A 23,882-nucleotide genomic window follows, 5' to 3' on the forward strand; every position below is an offset into this window, starting at 1 on the left:
AAGCCCACCCCGTTAACTGTAGACGTTCCTTGTTCCTCCCATTGGGTGATGTCACCGAGCAGACCTGCACACAGGTGCCCACAAAAGCACACCCATTGTATGGGTTCATTAAAGCACTGGTTCTGCACCAGTCAATGGCTATGGATCTCACTGATCTTGATCAGTTGAGCTCTCTAACAAACTGCTGGCTCTCTGCTAGAATGTTAACAAAACTATCGAAGGGCAGGGTAGGATACACTTGTTCTAAGTTGTTCCAAGTCAGCAGTGCTCAGTTGTTAGAGGGTAAATCAGAAGTTATAAACGGGAACCTTTCTTGATTGAACCCTCATGTTTTGTTTGGAATAGGGTTGCCGAATGCAAGCTTGAGTGACTGGAACCGATTGTCTGAAGGTGATTCCTCTCTTCATATTTACTCACGTCTCTCCTGTTGGGCATAATAAACCCTGCCATTGTGCAGTTCCGTATAAAACGGCAATATCAAGCCATCACGCCTTCTGGCCTGCAGGAGAAACTGCAGCTTTGTAAGGAGACTCGTGGGAGTCGATGACTCTGCTGTTAGGACAGTAAAGAAGAACGAAGCAGTCATAAGGGCTGGTATTGCTGCAAGTTTTATCATTGTTTTATGTTATTTATCTTGCTGTTGACACGACAGGACAGGCTCACGGCTCTTGGATCTCTGTGATTTGTTCTGCAAACCTCTCCAGCGCAACATAGATCATTGTTCAAGTGTCTGACCGCAGTTCAGTTGTAAAACCCAAAAGAATATTTGACATTGACTGTAAAAGACTAGTCGTTCTTACACAGGACGAAAGTACTCTGCCTTACTGGCTGCCAATCCTAATGGTTTGCTAGCATGGAGCAATAAATCTGCCTCTTTTACACTGTGAGAACTGAGCCTTTTGACTGATTTTCCCTTTGCTGTGCCCCACAGTTGTTGGCGTTCCTTAACATCGAGTCGTAACCGTGAATAAGTGCCCATTTAAAAACTGGCCTCGTACAATGTCCTCACACTGTGGTTTGTCTCACCTCTGTAGTTCCGGCTAGAACAGAAGGGGGCTGCAGCCTGTGTTCCTGGGCCAGGCTGGCTGAGTGTTTCAGATCCCCAGTCTCAGCGAAGGGCGATGAGCTCGGTTCTCGGATGCATGTCTGCCAGTTCGAGCACCAGCCCAGCCCAGAGAGGGCGTGAATGGCTCCCTTGGTTGTGAGCAGGGGAACATGCTGCTGGTGTCTTCCCCGGCCTGATCGGTAATTGAAATTGTGGCAGCTGTCCTCTTAGGTGTCAATTATTTATCACCGTATGACACTCAAATGGCCCCTAAGGGAATCTGTTTAGTGTCCATTTAAACAGGAATAATTATACCTCTGAGGCAGGCTGGCCCCAGGGAGTATTTATTTTGTGTCTTTGAAGCCAGTTTGTCTGGACGCCAGCTGAAATACGTCTGACCCACGAGGTGCAGTTTTCGTTTGCCATCTAAAACGGGTTTTCTTTTGAGACCTCAGACTGTAGCAAATGCTGTTACAGTCACAGGTGAAAGTTGCCCAGGTACTTGCCAGAATATAACAGGCTCAGTGAATCATTCTTGAGTGGGCAGTGCCAAGCGTTTTTAAATAGGCTAGTCAGCTCGTATCACCAGGAGCAGGTTGGTCTGTGGGCTGTTACTTCTGATACACACAGATGAGCATCTTCTCAAGACCAGTCTTTTTCCTTTCCTGTTTGTGCTGAATCCATGTACCACAGGCAAGAAGAGTTCAAATTTATATTTGAATTTGATTTTTAATGACTGCTATACCGTACTTAAGCATGTCATTGTGTCTTATTTTCCATACATTTGACAACTGTGGTTATTCTAATTGTTTTTGTAATTTTATCTTCAATTTATTCAAATATATTTTGGCATCAGAGCTTTTGAATGAAATCGTTGAGTTAATTTACACTAACAAATCTTCACCAGCAGGTGTCGCTGTTACTCAAGGTAAGCTACCTCTTCGCTTGGCTAGTTCTTATGGAAACGATTTTAATCCTATTCTCATCCACTCTCTTCCATGCAAAAAACTGAGGTTTGATCACTCTGTTTATATTGATTTTCTCCAAGATATTCCTGAGTAATTTCCATGTATTTGCCCTAAAATTGTGTAATGACTACACAATTTGAACACCATTTCTTGAAAATACTTTTTTCCTGACATTGCAGGAATTGTTCAAATCAAAGCGACACCTAAGTCAAGCCACATCATTCTTCTTCTGTGCTTTGGTTAACACACATGCTGCTGCAGCAGCAGTTTCTGCATAGGGTCGATGCTTATCTTTACAGGCAAACCAGAGGGGACCAGATCATTATGAACCCAGCAGGTCTGCTATTCCAGAAAAGCATGAGGAATATGATAAGAAACAGCCGTTCACCCCTTGTCTCACCTCTTTATCCAGTAGGAACGATCTAGAGCCTACAGTATGTCGGCAAGTAAGAGGCACAAGGCAGGGTGCACCCTGGACAGGACAGCAGCCCATTAAAGAGTGGAAGGAAACAAACCTGTCAGCATATCTTTGGTCTGTGGGAGAAAACCAGTGCACCCAGAGGAAACCCTAACAAGCACAGAGAGAACATTCAAACACTCCACAGTCAGCACCCCAGGCCCAGAATTGAACCCAGGTCCCCAGCACTGCGAGACAGCAATGCTGACCACTGCACAGCTGTGTTGAATAAGAACTGACCAATGAGCCTAAAATAATCATGCTTTTAGAATGTTCTTGTCGAAAGACTTGGTCAGTGGGGTTCGCTGTAGTGACCCCACGTTTGCATGATCCAGAGTGTTCTGGAGCAATAGTCCCATGTGTGTCCTGCTGTTTTTCTGGATATTTCATCCCATCTCTTCAGATTCATCTTCAGATGGAATTGCAGTAATTCAAGAACAAAGTTTCCAGCCTATTGTCCAACAACTGCTGAATGCATGCCTATGAAGACAGCTCTACAGAATGAATACAAAGGGGTTCTTTATCTGAATTGTCTATTTTTTTATTTAAACCACGTGGATATCGGACGCAGTGGGCAAAGTGTGTGTGTTTTGGTGGTATTAGTGTCCTCTCACATAGGGTCCCTGTGAAGTCAGGCAGAGACTGGCTGAGCCGAGCCCTTTCCTCCAGGATGCAGTGCATCATCTATTGCCTGAGGAAGATTGTTTGTAGATTGACCTGGGTGATTTATTTTATTCTAGCTTTGAGGGAAACAAGAAAGATTTTATTCTTGTGTCTGAAATGAATACTAACGTCTTCTTTATAACTAAAATAATTAGCCGACATTCCATTTTAAGGCAAACCTACAGCGGTACAGTTCATCCTTTGGAAGAAAAGCAATCCTGTTCATTTTTTTAACTAACTCAGCATGTTCATTGTTCTCACTGGGTAATGAATTGTCCACCTCAAGAAATGGTTCCACTCAAATTAAAATACAACCTTTCTTGCAATGAGAATGTTTTCTGTTAAAAGTCAAATGCTTCGATTCCTTCCTTACCTACTCAGTACCTTGAAAAAGACAACAGCCAGTCTGTAGTCAAAAGGAAAGTCTGAGGAAAAAATATTCTGTCCAGAATAAAATTATTACTAATTTATCAAGGATTATCGGCTTCTGTAAGAAATTACGTAATTAGGTAGATGTGTATGAGTTCAGTCTCCTTGCTTGTACAGCCAGTACATGATGTCATTGTTTGGCAAGAGGTTCCTCTACTGCACTTCAAATTAAATTTTTAAAAAGTACTGACCGTTTTTTGTAAAGGAAATGCATTTTTGGTTTTTGCTTCATACTTAGGGGGGGAAAAAAAGAGCAAAACAGCTAGAGAATGATTTTTCTCAGCTGTGTCACTGGCCCTATTAATACTCTCTCCCTGTGCGGACAGCAGTTGCTTGTGCCATCTGAGTTAGCGCTCGGTGAATCAGCTTTCAAGGGCTGGGCGAAGCCAGAGGCAGGACTGAGACCACCTCACACTGCCAACCCCTCCTAACTCGTCCAGCCCCACTCTCTCCCTCCCTCCCTGTCTGCTCCCAGTGCTCTTGCCTGCACACTTCTCCTCTCTCCACTCTGCCGTTGGAAGTTTCCTTTGGGTGTCTCCTTGTCCTCGATCCTGCCGGTCTCGGGCTGAGGGCTGTGCCCAGTTGGTGTTGGGGTTCTGAGAAGACGGTCACCATGTGCAGAGTCCGGCTCCTGTTGTGCCTGGCCTTGGTGGGGTCCCTCTGTGCCCTCTCTCACACAGGTATGTCAGCATTTCCTCAGAATGGATCGTTCCAGTGGTTTCTGTTCAATCCTTTTTCCAAATGCGTACCCAAACTCCTCCGAATTCCCAGAGGGCTTCAACTCTTCTGCTGCGGTCGTTTTTTTGGGTGGGGTTGTGGGTTATCTGTTAATACACATTTTAAGACACAAACACTGTCTTTCTATGCTATGGTCGTTGTTTTAAAGAGTTTTGTTTCAGCCTGTTTGCTTGTTCTTTTATAATTGATGGCTCACATGTAACTCTGAGGAGGTGAAATGTGGAAATTCTGGTAACCCTTTTTTTGATGATAGATTTTTTGGAGGTGGAAATGGCATTTGGAAATATTTTGCAAAGAGAATTTATGAATAAAAGACTAGTAGAGTGACACAAATGGGATAACGCTTCTGTCCACTGACCGTGCGCTAGCCACTAACCCTAATGTTGACTGTTCTGAACCCTAACGCCCGGATCATTTGTAGAAAGTAACTTGTTCTATCGCTAATATTTTAGAACTGTGTTAGTAGCTAAAGTACATTTACAAAGTGTAATGTTGCCACCCCTATTTGGAAATGTGACCCAGATTCTTAATGGTTTGAGATTATTTTAGTATCTGTACATGTTGTAGTTTCAAAGCCCTTTCAACAGAAAGATGTGCTTTTGCCATTGTCTAGTAAGTGGCAGTTTGCATGACTCCTTGCTCTTGAGTATCATTTACCAGGTGTTTTTATCAGGCAGTATGTTCCTGAGAGACGTGTCCCGCAGGGCTGGAAACAGGCCAGAGGCTGTGTGTCTCACTAGTGTTGCCTTGTGCTGCCAGCGGACATGCAGTAGAGTCCAGGGCCAGCAGTGAGCTGTGTTTGTTTCATAGTCCCTTCCTCCTGAACGGCGAAGGTCTTGACAGCAGACGTCGGTGTCAGGCTGTTGGTCTGTGGTGCCGGACTATCTTGAGGGGTCCGTGTGGGAAGGGATATCCCTGGGAGGCACGCGATGGGCTAGGCAGGCATCTGAATGATACTCCCTGACCGAATCCAGGGCTGGAGTTTGCCTGCCGTCACATGCGGGCGAGAACAGAGAGAGAGAGCTGGTCTATATTTAAGTGTGCTATTTGTGAGCCCAGAGCAGCGTGTTCGGCCGGCCTGTCCCATGACTTCTCCTCAAAATAAGGAGGTCATGTAGGACTTCCAGCCCCACCCCCGCCCCCTGACTCTTCATTAAATCTGGCTCCTGAGTCACAGCCACGTCGCCTGTCTCTGACCCCGCTCCCACCTCGGACAGGTGGTTTCATATATGCTTTGCAGGAAAGGCTCTGGGGCAAAGCCAGGTGGAAACCAGCAAGACTGGTTGCCATAAACCAACAAACACCAAAGAAGACTGGCACCTCCAAGCCCTGACTTACCACACCTGGCACATAGGACCTGGCACATAGGACCTGGTACAGTACATAACAACTGGTACATAACACCTGGCACATACAGCTGTATGCAAAGGTTTGGGCACTTGTTGTCAAATTGCATGTTCCACAGAATCTCTAAGTGAAAAGAAGTTAACACAACCTCTGCAGGGTACAAACTTAAACATGACACATTTCGGCACATTTTAATGCACAATTTATTTGCTGAATTTAACAGATTGGAAAAAAATAAAACAGTAAATGTGGCATGTGCAAACGTTCGGGCGCCCTATCAGTCAGTACTTACCAACACCTCCTCTGGCAGAAATCACAGCTTCCAAACGTTTCTTGCAACCAGCTAACAGTCTTTCTATTCTCGCTTTAGAAATGTTTCCCACTCTTCCTAGCAGAACCCTTCTCGCTCAAAAATGTTTTTAGGTCTTATTGCATGCACTGCATGTTTGAGATCTCCCAATCTCAATAATTTCACCTCTGGGGACCAAAACCTTAATCCAAATTCCAAAACCTTAATTTTTCATTCCCGTGAGAACTTCATGGTTGATTTTGAGGTTTGTTTTAGATCATTGTCTTGCTGAAATATCCAGCCTCTTTTCAGCTTCAGCTTCTTCACTGACTCTGGGACATTAGCTTCTAGGATTTGCTGATATTCAGTAGAATCCATTCCTCCCTCTACCCGCACAATATTTCCTGTGCCACTGGCTGCCACACAACCCCAAAGCATAACAGATCCACCCCCATGCTTTACAGTTGGCAAGGTGTTCTTCACCTGTTCAACAGTTTCTCTCCAAATATACAGTATCTTTTGTGGCTGTGGCCAAAAAGTTCAATTTTTGTTCATCAGTCCACAGCACTTTGTTCCAAAAGGTTGGCTTATCTGGTATAAGGTATAAGGTCCTGCTTATCTAAGTATTGCTTTGCATGCTTCAGTTCATAGAAAAGGTTTGCTTCTTACATCTCTTCCTTTCAGATCATTTTTCTGTAAGCAATGCTGTACTGTGCGCCTGTGGACCTCTACCCCAGTGTCAGCTGAACTTTTCTGCAGGTCCTTTGCAGCGATATGCGGGTTCTGTTTTGCATATCTGACCAGTTTACTATCGGAGATTCTTCTGGGTCTTCCAGATCCTGTCTTAACTTCAACAGTTCCCCTTTAACTTCCATTTCTTAATGATGCTTCTGACGGTGGAAATTCCAAGCTGTAAGCGTTTCCCTGCTTTGTAAGACTCAATTCTTTATTTTCAAGTCCTCTGTCAGCTGCTTAGAGGAGCCCATGGTTGTTGAAAACAGGCACAACATCATTAGAGATTAGAAGGGTCAGAGTATTTATTCTTCTCTGGAATTTTGAGGCCTTAAAAATGTATTATTGAATCAAACTTTTGCACATGCCACATTGAGTGTTTTATTTTTTTTCAATCATTTAAATTCAGCCAATGAATAGTCATTGTGCATTAAAATGTGTTTATGTTTAGGTTTGTACCCTGCAGAGGTTGTGTTCACTTCTTTTCAATTAGAGATTCAGTGAAACAAGTGGAATTTGAGCAGAGGTGCCCAAACCTTTGCAAACAGCTGTAACACCTGGCACATGACACTTGACACACCACGCCTGGCACATACAGTTGCCAAAGTTTGTCTGGTGTCCATAAACCAGCAGGAAACACAGAGGGGAACTGGCACCTCCAGGCCTGCCACATAACACCTGGCTCACCAAACACATCCTGATTACACGGTTTGTCTGCTCTTTAGACTCTCAACGAGATTTCAAGGAAAAGAGCTGTTTCCCTCCATAGAGCCTGTGCCGGAGCTGTAAGCTTTGCTTAGTCCGTTCCTGGTGTCTGGGTATTGAAGAGGATTTCAATCTGCCTCTGGGTGCAGTCAGGGATGCAGGATGTTTCCACAGTCAGTGTCATTCTTTAGCAGGAGGCAGGTATCTCCCTGGCCTGCGCTGGCAGTGAGAGAGCCAGCCCCTCGGTTTACCTCCAGGGCCTGGTTGTATTAAACACAGTACGTTTCAAACTTGGAGACATTGACGTCCACGTTTGCAAAACCCGGAAAGCCAACTTAGGGTCTGATTGACTTTCAGGTTCATGGTTTCTATGCATATACGAATGTAATATTCCTTATACCAAACACCACTGCTTGCTTGTCAGAATCCCCAAATGATATAATATGGTTTAATAGTATTCCAAACATTTTGCATTCTGGAGAGCAAATCAGTGCTCTTCTTCAGAGGACCACAGCTTGAGCATGACCTTGTAACCTTAAGTGGAGATGCGAGTGATCCATCTACACAGCCATGTAGAAAAATATACCTGGTCAATACAGAGAACACACAACAGCAACAAGACACCGGTCTGTATACAACTCGCCAGTCAGCAACAGAGAGATTTCCAGCATTGCGCAGTTCTGTAGTAACAGCTGGACGCCATTCAGCGCATCTAGCTGCCTTGTTAGTTAGGAGTTAATTAATCCAAGGACCTCAGTCCTTCAAAAGTAGGGTTACTGCACGTCTGGATTTTACTGGACACATCCTCCTTTTTAGCTCCTTAAACCTCTGTCCGGGCTGGATTTTCAAGTATCTTAAAATGTCCAGAATCCTACTCTTATTCTTTAGCCCTAAAGGTTTTCAATTCAGAATGCTTTTTGTGCAAATATCTATAAGTACAAATAGAGCCAGCACTTCTCCCTCTGCTCTATTTCGATTTAGGAAATCTTCAAGAGGAACCCAGTTTGAAAGAAGCCAGGGTATTGGCTCCAACAACGTGGCTGGGTGGGTTGTTACAGAACCCTTTCCCGTTCTTTTGTGAAACTGAACAGCAGAAAGTTCTGGAAAAGTGACTTGTTTTGAGCTGGCTTCACAAGGAAGAATTCACTGGCCAGCCGACTGATTGTTTTAGCGTTCCTGTGGAGGCTGAGAGGCCTGGCAGGTCTGGATGAGGAAGGGTAAAGGCTTTTGTGACACAGTGTCTCTGCTGCCAGGAAGGATGTTGCTTGATGCTATAGCTGTTCCCCCAGTGGGTAAACTGGAGATGGACTCCAGTATTTTTGGCTGTAATGGGAAGCTGTTTGGCAGAGTGGCACACGGTATGGAAATAGATGTGTTCCCTCCAACACGACAGAATATATCCCAGCTGCCTCACACAAGACACCCTCTCCAATACACACACAAGCTCACAGCTCGACAAATGTACAAAACCTCTCACACACAGACACCCACACGTATACTGTACACTCACTCTCTCACTGTCTCACACACACACACTCACACACATACACTCACTCTCTCACTGTCTCACACACACACACTCACTCTCTCACTGTCTCACACACAGACACTCACACACAGACACTCAATCTCTCCCTTTCTCACACACAGACACTCACACATATACTCTCACTCTCTCCCAGTCTCACACACACACACTCACTCTCACTCTCTCCCAGTCTCTCACACACACACACTCACTCTCACTCTTTCCCAGTCTCACACACACTCACTCTCTCACACACACACACACTCACTCTCACTCTGTTAGTGTCTCACAGAGCCTCTCTCACACACAGTGGCAGATGGAGGTTTTCCTGTCTGCTGTCTGTGCGCTGGTCTGGAGGCAGCTGCTGCTGTTGGTTTTCTGAGCAGCAGAGTTTCCGCAGGAGTCTGTGTGATGAATGGCTTCTGAATCCCACACAAGCTGTGAACAGGGGTACATTTCCTGCACACAGCGCAGTCAGTAGAGCAGAGAACAGCCTTCTCTAGTGCCCCCCTTTTTCCTCCTGTACCACACTGCGCCCCCTTTCCCCCTGTACCACACTGCGCCCCCTTTCCCCCTGTACCACACTGCACCCCCTTTCCTCCTGTTCCACACTGCGCCCCCTTTCCTCCTGTACCACACTGCGCCCCCTTTTCCTGAAGTAGATGTTTTTGCCTACAGAAGTGTTTTTTCACGTGTTTTATCAGTATGGAAACAGGCGTGCCTCTGTTACGTCTGTAAAAGTGCCAGATTCTGTCATCGACTCCAGTCTGTGATCCTCTGGCTCCTGCAGGAGAATCTGGATCTGACTGTGTGAGTCAGAGCCCTCAGACCGTTGTCTCTATTTATTGTCTTTATTTTTCAAATGTTTTGCAGTTGTTAGTTGTTTTAAACAGAGATGGAGTCCTAGCACTTCTGGATGGTGGTACAATATAGTAAATTATCTCTGGGGGTTAGTAAAATAATAAGAACGATAAACTGAAATAATTCTTGGAGAGGGGGAGAGCCAGTTAAAAATGCTGATCAGGATCATAACAGCGATGTGTCAGGTGTGTCTTCCTGTGTCCCACCATCAGCAGAAGCTAAGACACACGAAGAGAAGATAAGAGAGACAAGGAGATAAGACTCTCATTCCAGCAGTTTGATCCAATTCAGATTTGCCAAGCTGCAGGTGTTTATGTGAAAGTCGAGCACATGATTGTTTTCTTTTATTGCTCTGAGTAAGTATTCGCAGACACACACGTTTGCAGTATTAAACCTGTCCTTTTCCTGCTTTACCATTGTAAAGTGTAAGAGGGTGCGCAGCCGGTAAAACCCGAAATGGAGCAGACCGATATGCAGTGGGAGTCGGATTTCTGTGTGGCCTTATTCTAGCCACCTGGGATCAGTACGTCTTTCTGTGAGGGCGCCAAGAGTGGTGGTCTGGATTTCTGTTCTATTCCCAGAGGTTCCCAAACTGGATTCCACTGAGGGTGGATCCTGCCTGGACTCCGCAAAGGAAGCACCCCCTTCCTGTCCCATTCTTCATCTTCTGCGTCCCTGATCCTCCTCCTCTGGCTGTGAGCAGCCCGGCCGGGAAGCTGCCGAGCCCCAGTTCAGTGACTCACACTGCAGCTGGGGGAGGCAGCACAATGGGGAGGAAGCTGAGTTAGGAGCTCATTGTGTGCCATGATCCTCCTGCACAATATAGGCTCTCCACGCTCAGCCATGCCACAGAGGTCAGCTCCTGGGCAGAGTCCGGGCTCGACAGGGCAGCTGGGGGAGAAACATCTGTCTCCGCCACTCTGCCCTAATCATAGTATCCACCCAACCCACAGAGCAGCAGGACTCGCACAACTGAGCTGCCTCATTCGCGATTTCCTGCGTTCTTCAGGAATATCCTTTCCGTTTGTTTCAGGCCTATTGAAAAACCAATGACGTGGGCCGCGCTTTGCTGATAGGGCATGGGTGGCTCCAGAGATTTGGTGCTATTTTTGAAAAACCATTCTGCTGCTCTGCCTTTGTCACAATCTGTGCCCTTTTAAAGTCAGCACGGAACTGTTCTGTAATAAGCAGGCTAAGGCAAGGTTGTGGTACAACAACTCATTTCTGTTACTTGTAGTAAGGCTTTCTGCAGTGAGACTTCTACCTCAGTTTCAAATCTTCCGTTTTTTGGGGGCTGGGATCAATCTACATCAAGAAGAAATACATGTATACAAGGCTTCTGAAGGGAAAAGAAACTACCAGTATAAAGCGCTGTCGATACCTGGGCATCTGGCCTCTCGTTCTGCTGGCCATTGGCTTGACCATAGTCCCCTCTCTGTTCTCTTTCACCAGCTCCATACAGCGCTGGGAGCCGGGTTTTAAGAAGCACTACTGACATCCTGTCTCCTGTTTCAAGACCAGTCTTTCATGCTTGAAAAACCTAATTATCCAGCGGAAACGTCGTTTCTCAGGAGGTTATCAAACACAGAAAGGGCTAAAAGGAGCCGAGCTAATTGCAGTATTTTAAACGTCAGTGTCGTTTTACCTTAACGGAAGGCAGAATTTGTAGATTTTTTTTTTCATCTGAGACAGAGGGTCATATTCATAAAACATTTTCCACTGCACTTTTTTTTTTACACGGTTGAAAAACAAACCCCTAATAGTACGGTGCTTAAAAAAGGAAATATTGAACAACCCGCAAAGATTTCTGCTTCTTCGTAATCTTCACCCGCCGCTCCGTCTTCAGTGTGATTTTTTTCTTGTTAGCACAAAAAAAAGTCGCGTAATGGGAAGCAAATAATTTATGAGAACAGGCTTGATCTCCTCCAGGCTGAGTACAGATGACTGCTTCATCTCCTGTTTTAAACCTCTTTTTTTTGCTGGAATAGTTGGTAAGCACAGAGCGTTGCTGTCTAACCACAAACAACTTCCCCGCTTGTCATCAAGAAGATTGTCCACCAGCAAAATCGGAAGGAAAAAAAAACAGAAATAAAGACCAGGGAAAACAGTAGCGAGAAAGAGCCCCGTTCAGGGAATTTGCGGAGCTGCTCTTGCAGTGCTCAGGCCTGGCGTGGGTGTGGGGTTTGGAGCCGAAACAGACAATCGAGTTGGCGAGCAGAGCTCTGTCTGTGGGCAGGCTGCAGGCTGGGCATCAGAGGAGCCCAGGGCAGTGTGTCCGTGCGCTGCCACTGGGGGAGCTGGGACTGTGCAGGGGAGAAAACAGAATCCAAGGAGTTGGAATTTTTACCAGACCTTCCTGGATTTGGGGTGTTACTGCTGAAAGCTCGTGGAAAATATGAGAAGCTGGGCATGTAGGAAGATAGAGGGACGTCCCTGGTTATTAACTCCAGCCTGTTTTTCATCTCAGATTGCGTACTGGCTTTTACCATAATATTAGGGGGAAGGAAAGCTGCACAAGAAATAAGCCGACTGAATTAGGAGGAAAACAGCATCCCGCCAAAGTACTAGCATCAACCACACGGCTGGGCAGCTTGTTCCACGCTCACAAGCCTTTGTGTGCAGAAGTACCTCCTGTTCTCAGTATTAAATGTGCTTCCACACAGTTCCCACTCCTGCCCTCTGTTGATGTTTCACTGTTCATCGAAGAATCACAGAATCGTTTCATATTTCCTTTCGATTGATAACCCCCATCTCGCTAGGAGACGTTTGCTCAGACACGGTCATATGCAGTCAAGCTACAGTACATAGGGCTTCTCACTTAGAAGACAGGCACCAGCTGTAGAAGGATCAATGGGAAAGAGGAGAGCATCTTCAATTGGCATACTAATTGCTTTTCAACGATCAAATAAACACCCATACACACAGAGATTTTAAGACATTGCCCTTAATAATATCAGCCTTCATCATGCCCTGTTTGATGCATGCAAGGCCTAGCTTGCCATACTTCAATGTGGTTGTGTGTGCTCCATATTGTGCTTGGTGTTGTGCTCCACATACATTACCTTCTCTCGATATCAAGTCTGTTGCCCTTTTTGAATGGCATGTCTTTGCTCCTCGGCGGCATAAGGGGAGGAATTTCCAATGCCCCCCCTCGCTCTCCCTGGTGAGACAGACCCAGACATGAGCTGGACACCACGTCCCCGTCTCTCTGCTGTCAGACGTACAGTACAGTACGTGACGGCGTGCCTCTCTGCTGTGCTTTCATTCCACAGCCTCAACTGCTGGCCCAGAGTTCAGCTCTGCATCACCACTCACGACAAGGGAAGAGGGACTAGAGAAAAGAGCTACGTCCCAGCCGCCAGAGGAGGCAGCCACAGCTCCTGCAGGCACTACGGTCCTGGTGGGCTCAGCACTCTCCACGAGCACATCGGACCCTGTGAGTACATCGGTCCCCGCAGGCACAGGGATCGACACGGAGGAGCACAGTGAGACAGGCGCACCTCAGAGCAGCACAGCCCTGCAGAGCACCGATGAGGACAGCACCACGCCCACAGCACAGGTAGAGGTGGAAAATGGTAAGAGCTGCCTGCCCCCCTGCAGTCCTCTCACACCAATCCATAACACACTTTTTTGTCCGAGCCCCTGTTTTATGTGTGAATATTTAACAGATTCTTAGACATTATTCTTTTTAGGTAGTGGAGCCAGACAGCACTGTGGAGATTTGGTTAGCATTGCTGCCTCACACTGCTGTGCCCTGTGGGTTTACTTCCTGGGGTGCTGTCTGTGTGGAGTTTGCATGTTCTCCCTGTGTTTGCATTTGTTCTGGTTTCCTCCCACAGTCCAAAGCTATACTAGTAGGTTTATGGGCTTCTTGGAAAGACTGCCCCTGCGTGGAGTGTCATACTGTCCAGGCTGTATCCTGCCTTGCACATGCTGCTTGCTGAGATAGACTCAACCTCCCCCATGACCCTGTATTGGATAAAGCAGTTAGAAAATGGGTGGAAGGATGGATGAGCTCATGAGTGACACATCACAGCCCATTGCCAGACACGGATAAGGAGTCCAAGTTGGTAACTGTAATATCCGCATAACAATTAGAAGATGACACAATCATCGGTTCATCTGTAATGCAATCATCAGTTCGTTTTCTCTTAAGAGCCCCTGTTCCAGATTTAGAGCTGTCGTTTGTTGATTCATGCAGCGTTACCACCACAGTCCGTGGTCTCAGCTTGGCACCAGCTGGGGAGACTCCTGTTCTCGGAGGGCCCCCTGTGGGGCTCGTACTGCACACTCACCCACTGCACACTCATCTGGAGGACCCTAGGAGTCATGGCGAAATTGTTTTGTTCCTATTAGTTGGGCAAGAATACGCTATATAAAGTCAGGATGTTATAATGAAACCATCCATCCATTTGATTTCTAAACCGCTTCATCCAGTACAGGATCACAGGGGAGTTGAAACCTGCCCAGGCAAGCACAGGTGTGAAGTAGGATACGTCTGTCCATCACAGGGCACAAACAGACATAGACACACTCACACCAGGGCCAAATTTGCCAGGAGCCAATTAACAAACTAGCGTGTCTTTATACTGCGGGAGGAAACCGGAGCATCTGGAGGGAACGCACGTGAACATGTTCTCTCACGCGAGGGAGAACATGCAAACTCCACCCAGACAGCACCTCAAGTCCAGGGCCCCAGAGCTGCAAGACAACAGTGCTCATGACTGCCGCCGCCCTGTTTAGAATCAAACCTGTAAGAAAAATGTATTTTGACACTAAAGCAGTCAGCTTCTGTGGGGGATGTTTTGTGTTCATTTGTCAATCAAGCTGGATGAGGAAATATCCTCCACTTGCAGCCTGCAGACTGTGAGAGGAACCGAGCAGCCACACAGCCGGAGTCTGTGTGTGTCTCACAGGACGGCTCTGCTGCTCCTGTCAGCGAATTTCACTGCCGTCCCTCCTCCCCTCTCTCCAGGGACAGACAGCACGCTGCTGGTCATAGCGATCGCCGCCGGCGCGGCCTTGGCCGTCATCGTCATCGTCGTCGTGGTCATCATTGTGGTGCGGCGGATGGGCCGATACTCGTGAGTACAAAACCACAGCCGCTCCATGCCGGACTGGAGCTCTCTAGACCTGGGGACACTCTCTCACACTCTCTCACACTCTCCGGGCCTGGGGACACTCTCTCACACTCTCTGGGCCTGGGGACACTCTCTCACACTCTCTGGGCCTGGGGACACTCTCTCACACTCTTCGGGCCTCGGGACACTCTCTCACACTCTCTCACACTCTCCGGGCCTGGGGACACTCTCTCACACTCTCTCACACTCTCCAGGCCTGGGGACACTCTCTCACACTCTCTGGGCCTGGGGACACTCTCTCACACTCTCCGGGCCTGGGGACACTCTCTCACACTCTCTCACAGTTTCCGGGCCTGGGGACACTCTCTCACACTCTCTCACACTCTGCGGGCCTGGGGACACTCTCTCACACTCTGCGGGCCTGGGGACACTCTCTCACACTCTCTGGGCCTGGGGACACTCTCTCACACTCTGCTGGCCTGGGGACACTCTCTCACACTCTCTCACACTCTGCTGGCCTGGGGACACTCTCTCACACTCTGCTGGCCTGGGGACACTCTCTCACAATCTCTCACACTCTGCTGGCCTGGGGACACTCTCTCACACTCTCTCACACTCTCTGGGCCTGGAGACACTCTCTCACACTCTGCTGGCCTGGGGACACTCTCTCACACTCTCTCACACTCTGCTGGCCTGGGGACACTCTCTCACACTCTCTCACACTCTCTCACACTCTCTCACACTCTCTCACACTCTCTCACACTCTCTCACACTCTGCTGGCCTGGGGACAGCCACACACCAGCTCTGCAAAGCCCAGCTTTGCTCAGGAGCAAATACAGTGCAAACACTTCCTTTAGTTTTGCCTGGGAATCAGCAAGTCTACTACTACTACTACTACTACTACTACTACTACTACTACTACTACTACTACTACTACTACTACTACTACTACTACTACTACAGGTACTGCTGCTGCAATTACTAGCTGCTTTTGCTATCGATTCTGCAACTGCTACCAGTACTTCTGCTACTACTACAGTATTGCCACGAGTGCCATCATTATATACTGTATAACTAGGCATTTAGAGCACGTTGATATCCCGAGTGACGGAAGTGCATGAACTGCAAGGTCATTGAGCAGGTCCTCAGTTTTACATCTCAGCTGATGAACAAGGCACAGGGAGGTGCGGTGGCTCTTAGCAGGACACGCAGCATGTCCACAGATGAGCTGGGGTTTGTATCGGGAAACTCTTGTTTAAGCGCTGGACCAGCGCTGGTCAAACAGTGTGATAGTCTGGATGTGCAGAGACGGCAACTGTAATGGAAGTACCTCAGCATTTCTCTCTCATTTCCTCGTCTGATCACCGGTGCTCTCCGTAGAGACCCTGAATATCTTTCAGGTTTCTTAACCTTGACTTGCCAGCCGTTGCACAAGCTTGTGGTCAAAGAAAAGCTTCAGCAGCGCAGGGGCCTCTCGGTCCAGTGCACCCCAGTGCAACTCCTCTCAAATTGCAGCATCCCTGTGCCTCTGCCGCAGAGTGAGGCGGCTGTCCTACCGCACTGCTGGCTCTTGTGAGTGCTGGAGAGCTCCGTGTTCAGTGGTGCTCAGCCTCTGGGCCTGATGGATCCAGATGGGTGTGGCACTTCCTGACAGGACAGGGCTGAACGTCGTACTCCTGACTGAGAGCAGGGCCAAGCTTCAAACTCCATAACAGACATTTTCCCTGCCAAACCTGTGCCTCCCTTTCACTGTTTCTGCGAGAAGCAGTTTCTAATGAAAAAAGGAGAACACGCAAAATCCATAAGAGCAACCCCAGAAAAATCTGTCATTTTTTAAACATTTTCCTAAAATGAAACCATTCTTAGCAAAGGCAAGCGAAAACGGACCGCAGGATGGGAATCAGGGCCAGTCGGATCTAGGAGTACTAGAAGCAAATATTTTTTAGCCTCTACTCTTCCCCCTCAGTCTCCCACCACACCCCATCAACATCGAATAGAGCCGTCGTGCTGCTCTGTCATGCCTCACAGTGGCACTCTGGGAGTCTCTTGGCCTGCGATACCGTAGTCGGATTGTCGTACTTCTAAAGGAACCTTCCGGATGAAGGCTGTGGCAGGAGGCAGGGGCGCTGAGGGCCAACAGCCTTTCCAGACCCCTGCATTGTTTGAATATTGGTTTTAAATGTACCGGAGTAATAAATGGCAACACAAAGTAAATGACCATGCTAATCGTGTTATTGTGAATACCCTGACAGCACACAATCTAAACGGCACAGTAAACTCCAACAAACTGAAGGCCTATGACAGTAAGACAGCCAGAATATTATGGTGAATAACACTCTCTATACTGTAGTTTATGCCATTGAAAACAGAAAAACGCTGTCATGTAATTTGTAAACTAGGTGAACATGTCGTGTTCGAAATTGTGCATATAAATCATGCCAGTACCACGTTAAGATTACTACCCAAATGATTGTTAAACTAAAAGCACAGCACTGCAGTACGGTACCAGTCGTGCAAATGACAACAGCGGAGCTTTGCGTGCACAAAATCTCATGTTGTGGCGAGGCGGGTCTCCACTGCCAGGACTCCTAAGCTGCTTAGCGGACCTTGACACATCATGGACCGCAAAACGGTTTTTACTCTGGCCAGAGTGCTGAATGAACGTTTCGCTTTGCCTTTCCCAAAGGTCTGTAGTCATTTCGACCACGGCTCATCGGGATGGCCGAGCGGTCTCGGGCGCCAGAATCAAGGACTCGTGTCTTTTTAATTTGCTCGGGTGTTCTGGTCTCCGAATGGAGGCGTGGGTTCAAATCCCACTCCTGACGGCAGCGCTTTCCGGGGCACAGCGATGGCTCTGTGGCTGAGGATCTGCGCCTGTGGCTGGGAGGTTGCCAGTTCAAATCCGGCAGAGGAATCCTACTCCATTGGGCCCCTGAGCAAGGCCCTTAACCCCAACTTCTCCAGGGGCGCTGTATAAATGGCTGACCCTGCGCTCTGACCCCAAGCTTCTCTCCCTGTGTCTCATGGAGAGCAAGCTGGGGAATGTGAAAAGGTAAATTCCTAATGCCTTAATAAAGTGATCTGATCTGTAGCTGGAAAATCTGCAACGCGCTAACATTGTTCATCATAAACAATAATGAGACAGAGACCTTCAGAGACCCACAGGCCCTGGGGTCACAGCCCCACCCTGATCTCCCCCTGGCAGGAGCAGCTGAAGTGCGCGGAGGGCTGTCAGCCGCAGTGTGGGGTGAGGGAGGGGTAAGGGAGGTGATTCAACATCCCTCCAGCTGCTCCCGCTAGGAGGCCTCCGCCGCCAGTGTGGTGCCCGTGCGACGCTGTCAGAGAGCCCCCTGCCAGCGCCGAATCCCTCGGCAACCGCGCACGGAGTCTCGCCACAGGAGGGGGCTCGGGGTCCCCCTCTGCCTGCTCTCTGCGGCAAAACTGGAAGAAACAAACGAGCTGATCTCCGGCAGCGGGGCTGACACCTGCTGGAATTCATTCGCTCCCGTCGTTCGGTGTTGAATAATTGAACAGCGCTGAAGAACGAAGGAGGGGACGGCAGCATTTTTTACCCCCTGAGAACAGCTGACACGGCAGCGCTCTGTATTGAAGCCCCTCCTTGAGCTGAATCTGCTCTGAGCGCTGATTCTACGGGCTTGCATTTAGACTCTCCAGGATATGGGAGAGGGGGGCTGCATGGCATAATCTCACTGGGGACGCCTGCCTTCCTCATCGAGGACGTGAGTGAGACTGATGCAGAACGCTGAAGAAAAAGTAGCTGATGTTTGGGGCAGCACAGTGGTCACCATTGCTGCCTCACAGCACGAAGGCCCCCGGGTTCAATTCCTGGGGTGCTTTCTGTGTGGAGTTTGCATGTTCTCTTTGTGTTTTAGTGGGTTTCCTCTGGGCACTCCGGTTTCCTCCCACAGTCCAAAGACATGCTGGTAGGTTAATGAGCTTCTGGGACACTGTGCCCTGCTGTGAGTGTGTGTGTATGACGTGTGTCCAATAATGGACTGGCGTCCCCTCCCATCTTGTGTCCATCGGTTGCTGGGATAGGCTCTGGCTCCCCCGTGACTCTGTACTGGACAAAGTGGTTAGAAAATGGTCTGATGGATAGATGATGTTTGATTTGCCGTTAGCAGTTCCAAGCAATATGAATGAGAAAATGTTAGATTTCATTTTTCATCAAATGGTACGCGTTTATGCTTCAGCGTCTGAATCGATCCAGTTGTGATAAGCATGTTTTGTTTCTGTTTAAAGCCCATGGTGTCATAGTGTCCCCTTCACTGTGGTCGAAGACAAGCTCAACGTCATTGCCTTGTCGAATGTGTTAAGTGTCTCTAATTATCATCACAGGTGCTGCTCTCGATTGGAAGTAGCAAAAAGTTCTCACAGCACTGAAGCAGTGACTGTCACGCCCCACACTCTCCCTCGCAAACACCCTTCTATTCCTGTCACCCCCCACTCTCCCTCACAAACGCCGTTGCATTCCCAAACCCACTGTTTCACAATCACATTCCTAATTGAACCCATCACATTCCCACATGCAGTAGATTCCACAAATTCTCACTCTCAAACCAATTATCCTACCACATCCCTTTCCTTTCGGTATTTAAGGTTCCTTCTCACTCCAACTCTTGCTCACTATTGAGAAGCCTCTTGTAGTATTCTCCTGTGTGCATTTCCCAGCCTTCTGACTGATCTCCTGTTACTAACTCTTTCCTCCTGCCTTTTGACCTCGCCTTTTGGATTGTCTTTTGGAAATCTCCCATTACTGGACCCTTTGCCTCCCTTTTCGACCTAGCCTCTGGATCTTGTCTTTTGGATTGTCCTTTTGCTACTCTGTGTTCTGTGGGATTCACGGTCACGCACGAGGATCCTCCTATTCTACCGATAGGTTCCCTGACAGTGACAAGCTTTTGTTCTGTCCCTTGTCTAGTTCAGTAAAGGCATCGTCTCAGCAGTGAGTGTCACAGGCGACTATATCTAGGGATTTGTTTTTATCACAAGAGAAGGCTGATATAATCTGAACCTGACTTGAACACCATGTACAGCTGAGGTTAGCAGTTCGCGCCCTTTACCCTGACTGAGCGAAGAATTTAAAGAAAAGCTGGTGTCCAGCTCTGTAACCCGGACCTGTCAAGCAGAGGGAGTTCAGGTGGGCAGCTGCGTCAGCATGCGCAGTCTGCAAAGGAACAAGAAACCGGTTTATTACCTGCTGAAAAGAGAAGAGGGAAAACGCAACGCTTTCACCTGAAGAAGGCTTCACAGCCGAAAACGTTGTGTTTTCTCTCGTCTCTTTTCAGCGCGTCAAGCAGAAGACCTTTTGTCTCTTCCTCTCCTGCTCGAGGTGTGAGTTACTGGAAAAACTGGCCTCTGTCCCCCAGTGGAGTACTATAGTTTTATCACTTGCTAGTCCAGTGCTGTTTGTGGTTGTTTGGAGCTGCAGTCAATCAAATGAACTGCGGTGAAATAAAGTATTCTACAGACTGAAATTGATGAGAAATCAGTATCTGAAATCTTCTACAGTAAAATGAAATCCTCAATATCTCACTTGGATCCTATTCCCACTGTTGCATATGATCAATGAATTCAAGATCTGGATTTGTTCATTTGAACCTTAAATGTACTGTTATTATCCATTTGTGAAAAACAGAACTATTCTGTACATTTATCCATCTGGAACTTTTTCCTGCTTTTAACACTGTTGATAGTGCCATCTAGCTGAATATATTAGATAGGGTAATTGAAATGACTGAAACTGCTTTGTCAAAGTTTAAATCTTCTCTAACTGATCTATAACGATTAGTTTGAATTCGGCTTTATTCCTCCTTGGGAAAGTTTATCATGTGTACTGCAGTGCTCAGTTTTGATTTGTTTCTTTTCAGTTGACATATTTTACCATTGGGTTACCTCTCTGTGCTGGGGTCCTGGGTTCAATTCTAGACCTAAGGTGCTATCTGGGTGACGTTTGTATGTTCTCCCCATGTGTGCAGGGTTTTGTTTGGTATGTTAACAAAGACATACTGGTATAAGTTCAAAGATATAATCAGTTTGTTAACCAGCTTCTGGGATATGTGGCCCTGGTGTAAGTGTGTGCTTGTCTGTGTGTCTGTGTAGCCCTGTGATGGACTGGCGTCCCATCCAGGGTGTACCCTGCCTTGTGCCTGATGTCTGCTGAGATAGGATACAGCTCCCCCATGACACTGTACTGGAAGAAGCAGTTAGAAAATGGATCAAGGGAATGGGTTACCACTGGGTTAGAGTCATAAGCACATAGGCATCAGCTGTCATTCCTATGCTGACAACTTTGAAAATTGTTTACATGAATCTTTGCTTTTTCAAGCTCTGTCTGCCTTGTCAAACTCTTTGGGTGATAAATTTATGCAAAAAAAGACGGTGCAATAAAATGTTTTACTTATGGACTCGACTCTTAACAAGAACAGAAGTTGAGCTAATACCTGCTTTTTTCAGGCTTGATTATTACCATGCAGTGCTCACAGGCGGTTCCAAACATTCTTAAGTTGCAGCATATCCAGATCCCAGCTGCTCAGCTCCAGGCTAAAACTAAAATGCATGAGTATACTGTTTTTTAGCTTTCTTGTGCTGGTTCCCTTGGCTGTGCATCTTTAATTGCTCGACTGGTTGGGCTCCTGTCTACATCGGTGAACTGTTAGCTAACTACACACCTGAACATTGTTTGTGCTCTTCAAAACGCTGACATGGGACACAGGACTTTGTGTTCTTCTGCTCCAAGGTAGTGGAACGATCACCCAGCCCTTATTAGACCTGGGGGGCTTTTTCACACTCAGTAGTGCAGCAAGGACACAGGATCACAATCGGGAAGTGTAAGGGAGTGACATATTGGATAGAGAACAGGAGAAACACTTAACACAAGTGAAGCTGACATGGGCTTCCCAGTCATATGTTTGGGGCACAAACTCTCCTTTAACTTTGGTAGTAAACTACCATTTTCATTAATATTTTACAGTAAAATGAAGAAACAGTTTGAAACAGTGGTGGTTTCAGTCCACTGTTTCCTTACCACCATGAATGAGGAGCTGCAGGAATGAAGTTTTTTTGCTTGACCGTGGTGAGGGTGGCAGTGGCTGACCCAGCCCGCCCTCTCACTCTCCTTCCTCTTCCTCTTCCTCTTCCAGCCCCTGAGCAGACAAGCCGGCCACAGGAAGCCCGCCCAGCGTTCTGGAAGCAGGACAGTGTCATTTCCTGTCAAACACCAACATCATCCCGACGGCCACATAGAACAGCCAGGATTCTAGAATGTCTCTGGGGTGGGGAGGAATGCTGCCCCCTGGAGGACACATTGACACACTGCAGCCTTCAGCACAGTCTCATATCCCTTACAGATATGACTCTGAATGGCAGGATCTGTAAACACATTTTTAAAGATCTGCCTTGCAGTCAGAAAGCCCACATTATCAGAGTTCATTGGCTCCAATAGTTTACATTGGCAACCGCAAATTAAAGAACAAACAAAAGAGCAGATTCCTTGAAACCCCCCTTCAAGCAAATATTAAATATTGATTTAGAGGAGAATTATTGGTAAGTTCTTAGTCATTTATGAACATGAAGTAAGAAACCACAACAGAAGAATATAATTAGAAAATCACATCTAATAATGGATGTGACCACAACCTACAGTAAAATACTCCTCACGCTACAAATGAGATTTTACATCCTAAATTGGGTGTGTTTGATTCCTGGAATGTAGTGTCTATTTTTGGCAGTTCCTTACTTCATGATTGTGACTAACCAAAGACGAGACTGGTGATTTCACCTCTGGCAGTGTATTCATGGGCTATTGTACAGCTCTGCTCTAGCCCCACACACAGTTTACACGCAGTTTTTTTAAGGAGTTTCAGCAAAAATGTTTTTTTTTCCAACTAAATGTAGTTTGAAAAATCACAAATTAGCCTGTAAAAAGCGAGCCGTGTTTTGCTGAACCATCTTGAGGTACACAGAGTGCGCATCTTGTAATTATGTAAAGATGTGTTATAGCTAATCTGTGCAACACTGTCCATGGAATGCTTGGCACTATGTACCCTACTGGGTTAAATGCCTCAGTTTCCCCTAAAACAGGGCCATGAAGAAGCTATATAATCACACTCATCTCCTACCAAACACTTAACTCCTACTGTAGTTCTTCTCCAGTCGCTCAGAGAGTGGAAAAGGTTGAAGATATGTGTCTTGGCCCAAGGGTCAAGGTACCCAATGAATATTCCCCATTCTTCAACGCTGCTCTTCTCCTGTTGAGTCATGAAAGTGTCAGGTTTCTAAGCAGGAGTGCAGTCTGCCCGTGGCTCGTCCGATAATGCCCACTTGTAGAGCTTCATTCAAATTATTCTCCTCTGCAGTAAGTAATGAGGCCAAACCTTTTTAGTCAATTTCATCCTAATCTGGTGAAACAAACCTCAAAGGAGCTAGTCTTAAACATTTGTTTCCCTGTTAACGGGAGTAAGAGTTCGAGTAAATGTCTAGGTAAAAGCCTTAGTCAGTTATCAGTGCACGACGTTAATCTGAATGGCGTCTTGAAGTCTTCCCGACAGGCTGTGAGGTTCTGCTGAGGCTTCACAATGCGCCTCTGCTTTACATACAAACTCTAGGCCTTTGTTTGTCGCAGGGTTAAATTGTTGCAGTTGAGTTTGTTTTCTTCTGTAATTGCAAAATTTTCTTCTTTTACTATTTAAAACAAAATAAAGAAACACAACGTGTCCTCTGTGGTGAAGACTGTTTTCTTTTACCAACTGCTTGCAAAGGGGGTAAGAGCTTCATTAAGTGTCTGTGCTCAGGACCAAAGCCGCTGGACTTTTTCAGAGAATCTGTTATCCTTTAGTTTCCAGTCTCCACCCAAATGCGGGCTCTTTGTTCACTGCTTATCTAGAGCTGGCTTATTCCTAGTAAGAGCTGGGCAGAACCAACACAACTCACCTCCCAGTCAACGCCATTCCTGTAGTCAATGGCAACCTTGTGCTGTGGGGATGCTTCCTCGCAGCAGGCACTGGAAAATGTGTTAG

The 23,882-nt window shown here is 47.0% G+C and overlaps 1 protein-coding gene across 1 annotated transcript; it reads left to right on the forward strand.

The window, feature by feature from the left end:
- Positions 1-3,986: 3,986 nt before the first annotated feature.
- pdpn (podoplanin) lies at positions 3,987-23,581 on the forward strand. The gene is made up of 4 exons (XM_088616910.1): positions 3,987-4,242; positions 13,035-13,337; positions 14,738-14,846; positions 22,008-23,581. The coding sequence occupies exons 1-4, from the start codon at positions 4,176-4,178 to the stop codon at positions 22,012-22,014; spliced, it is 486 nt and encodes a 161-aa protein (XP_088473036.1). The 5' UTR covers positions 3,987-4,175; the 3' UTR covers positions 22,015-23,581.
- The last annotated feature ends 301 nt before the right edge of the window (positions 23,582-23,882 follow it).

The sequence above is a fragment of the Lepisosteus platostomus genome, chromosome 23 (assembly GCF_059453375.1).
Source record: "Lepisosteus platostomus isolate fLepPlt1 chromosome 23, fLepPlt1.hap1, whole genome shotgun sequence".
Lineage (NCBI taxonomy): Eukaryota > Metazoa > Chordata > Actinopteri > Semionotiformes > Lepisosteidae > Lepisosteus > Lepisosteus platostomus.

Excerpts from the sequence above, each read along its gene's own strand:
- pdpn (XM_088616910.1), top strand. The coding sequence starts at position 4,176 with ATGTGCAGAGTCCGGCTCCTGTTGTGCCTGGCCTTGGTGGGGTCCCTC. Across the intron at positions 4,243-13,034 it reads CTGTGCCCTCTCTCACACAG|CCTCAACTGCTGGCCCAGAG; the intron begins GTATGTCAGCAT and ends TTCATTCCACAG. Across the intron at positions 13,338-14,737 it reads ACAGGTAGAGGTGGAAAATG|GGACAGACAGCACGCTGCTG; the intron begins GTAAGAGCTGCC and ends CCCTCTCTCCAG.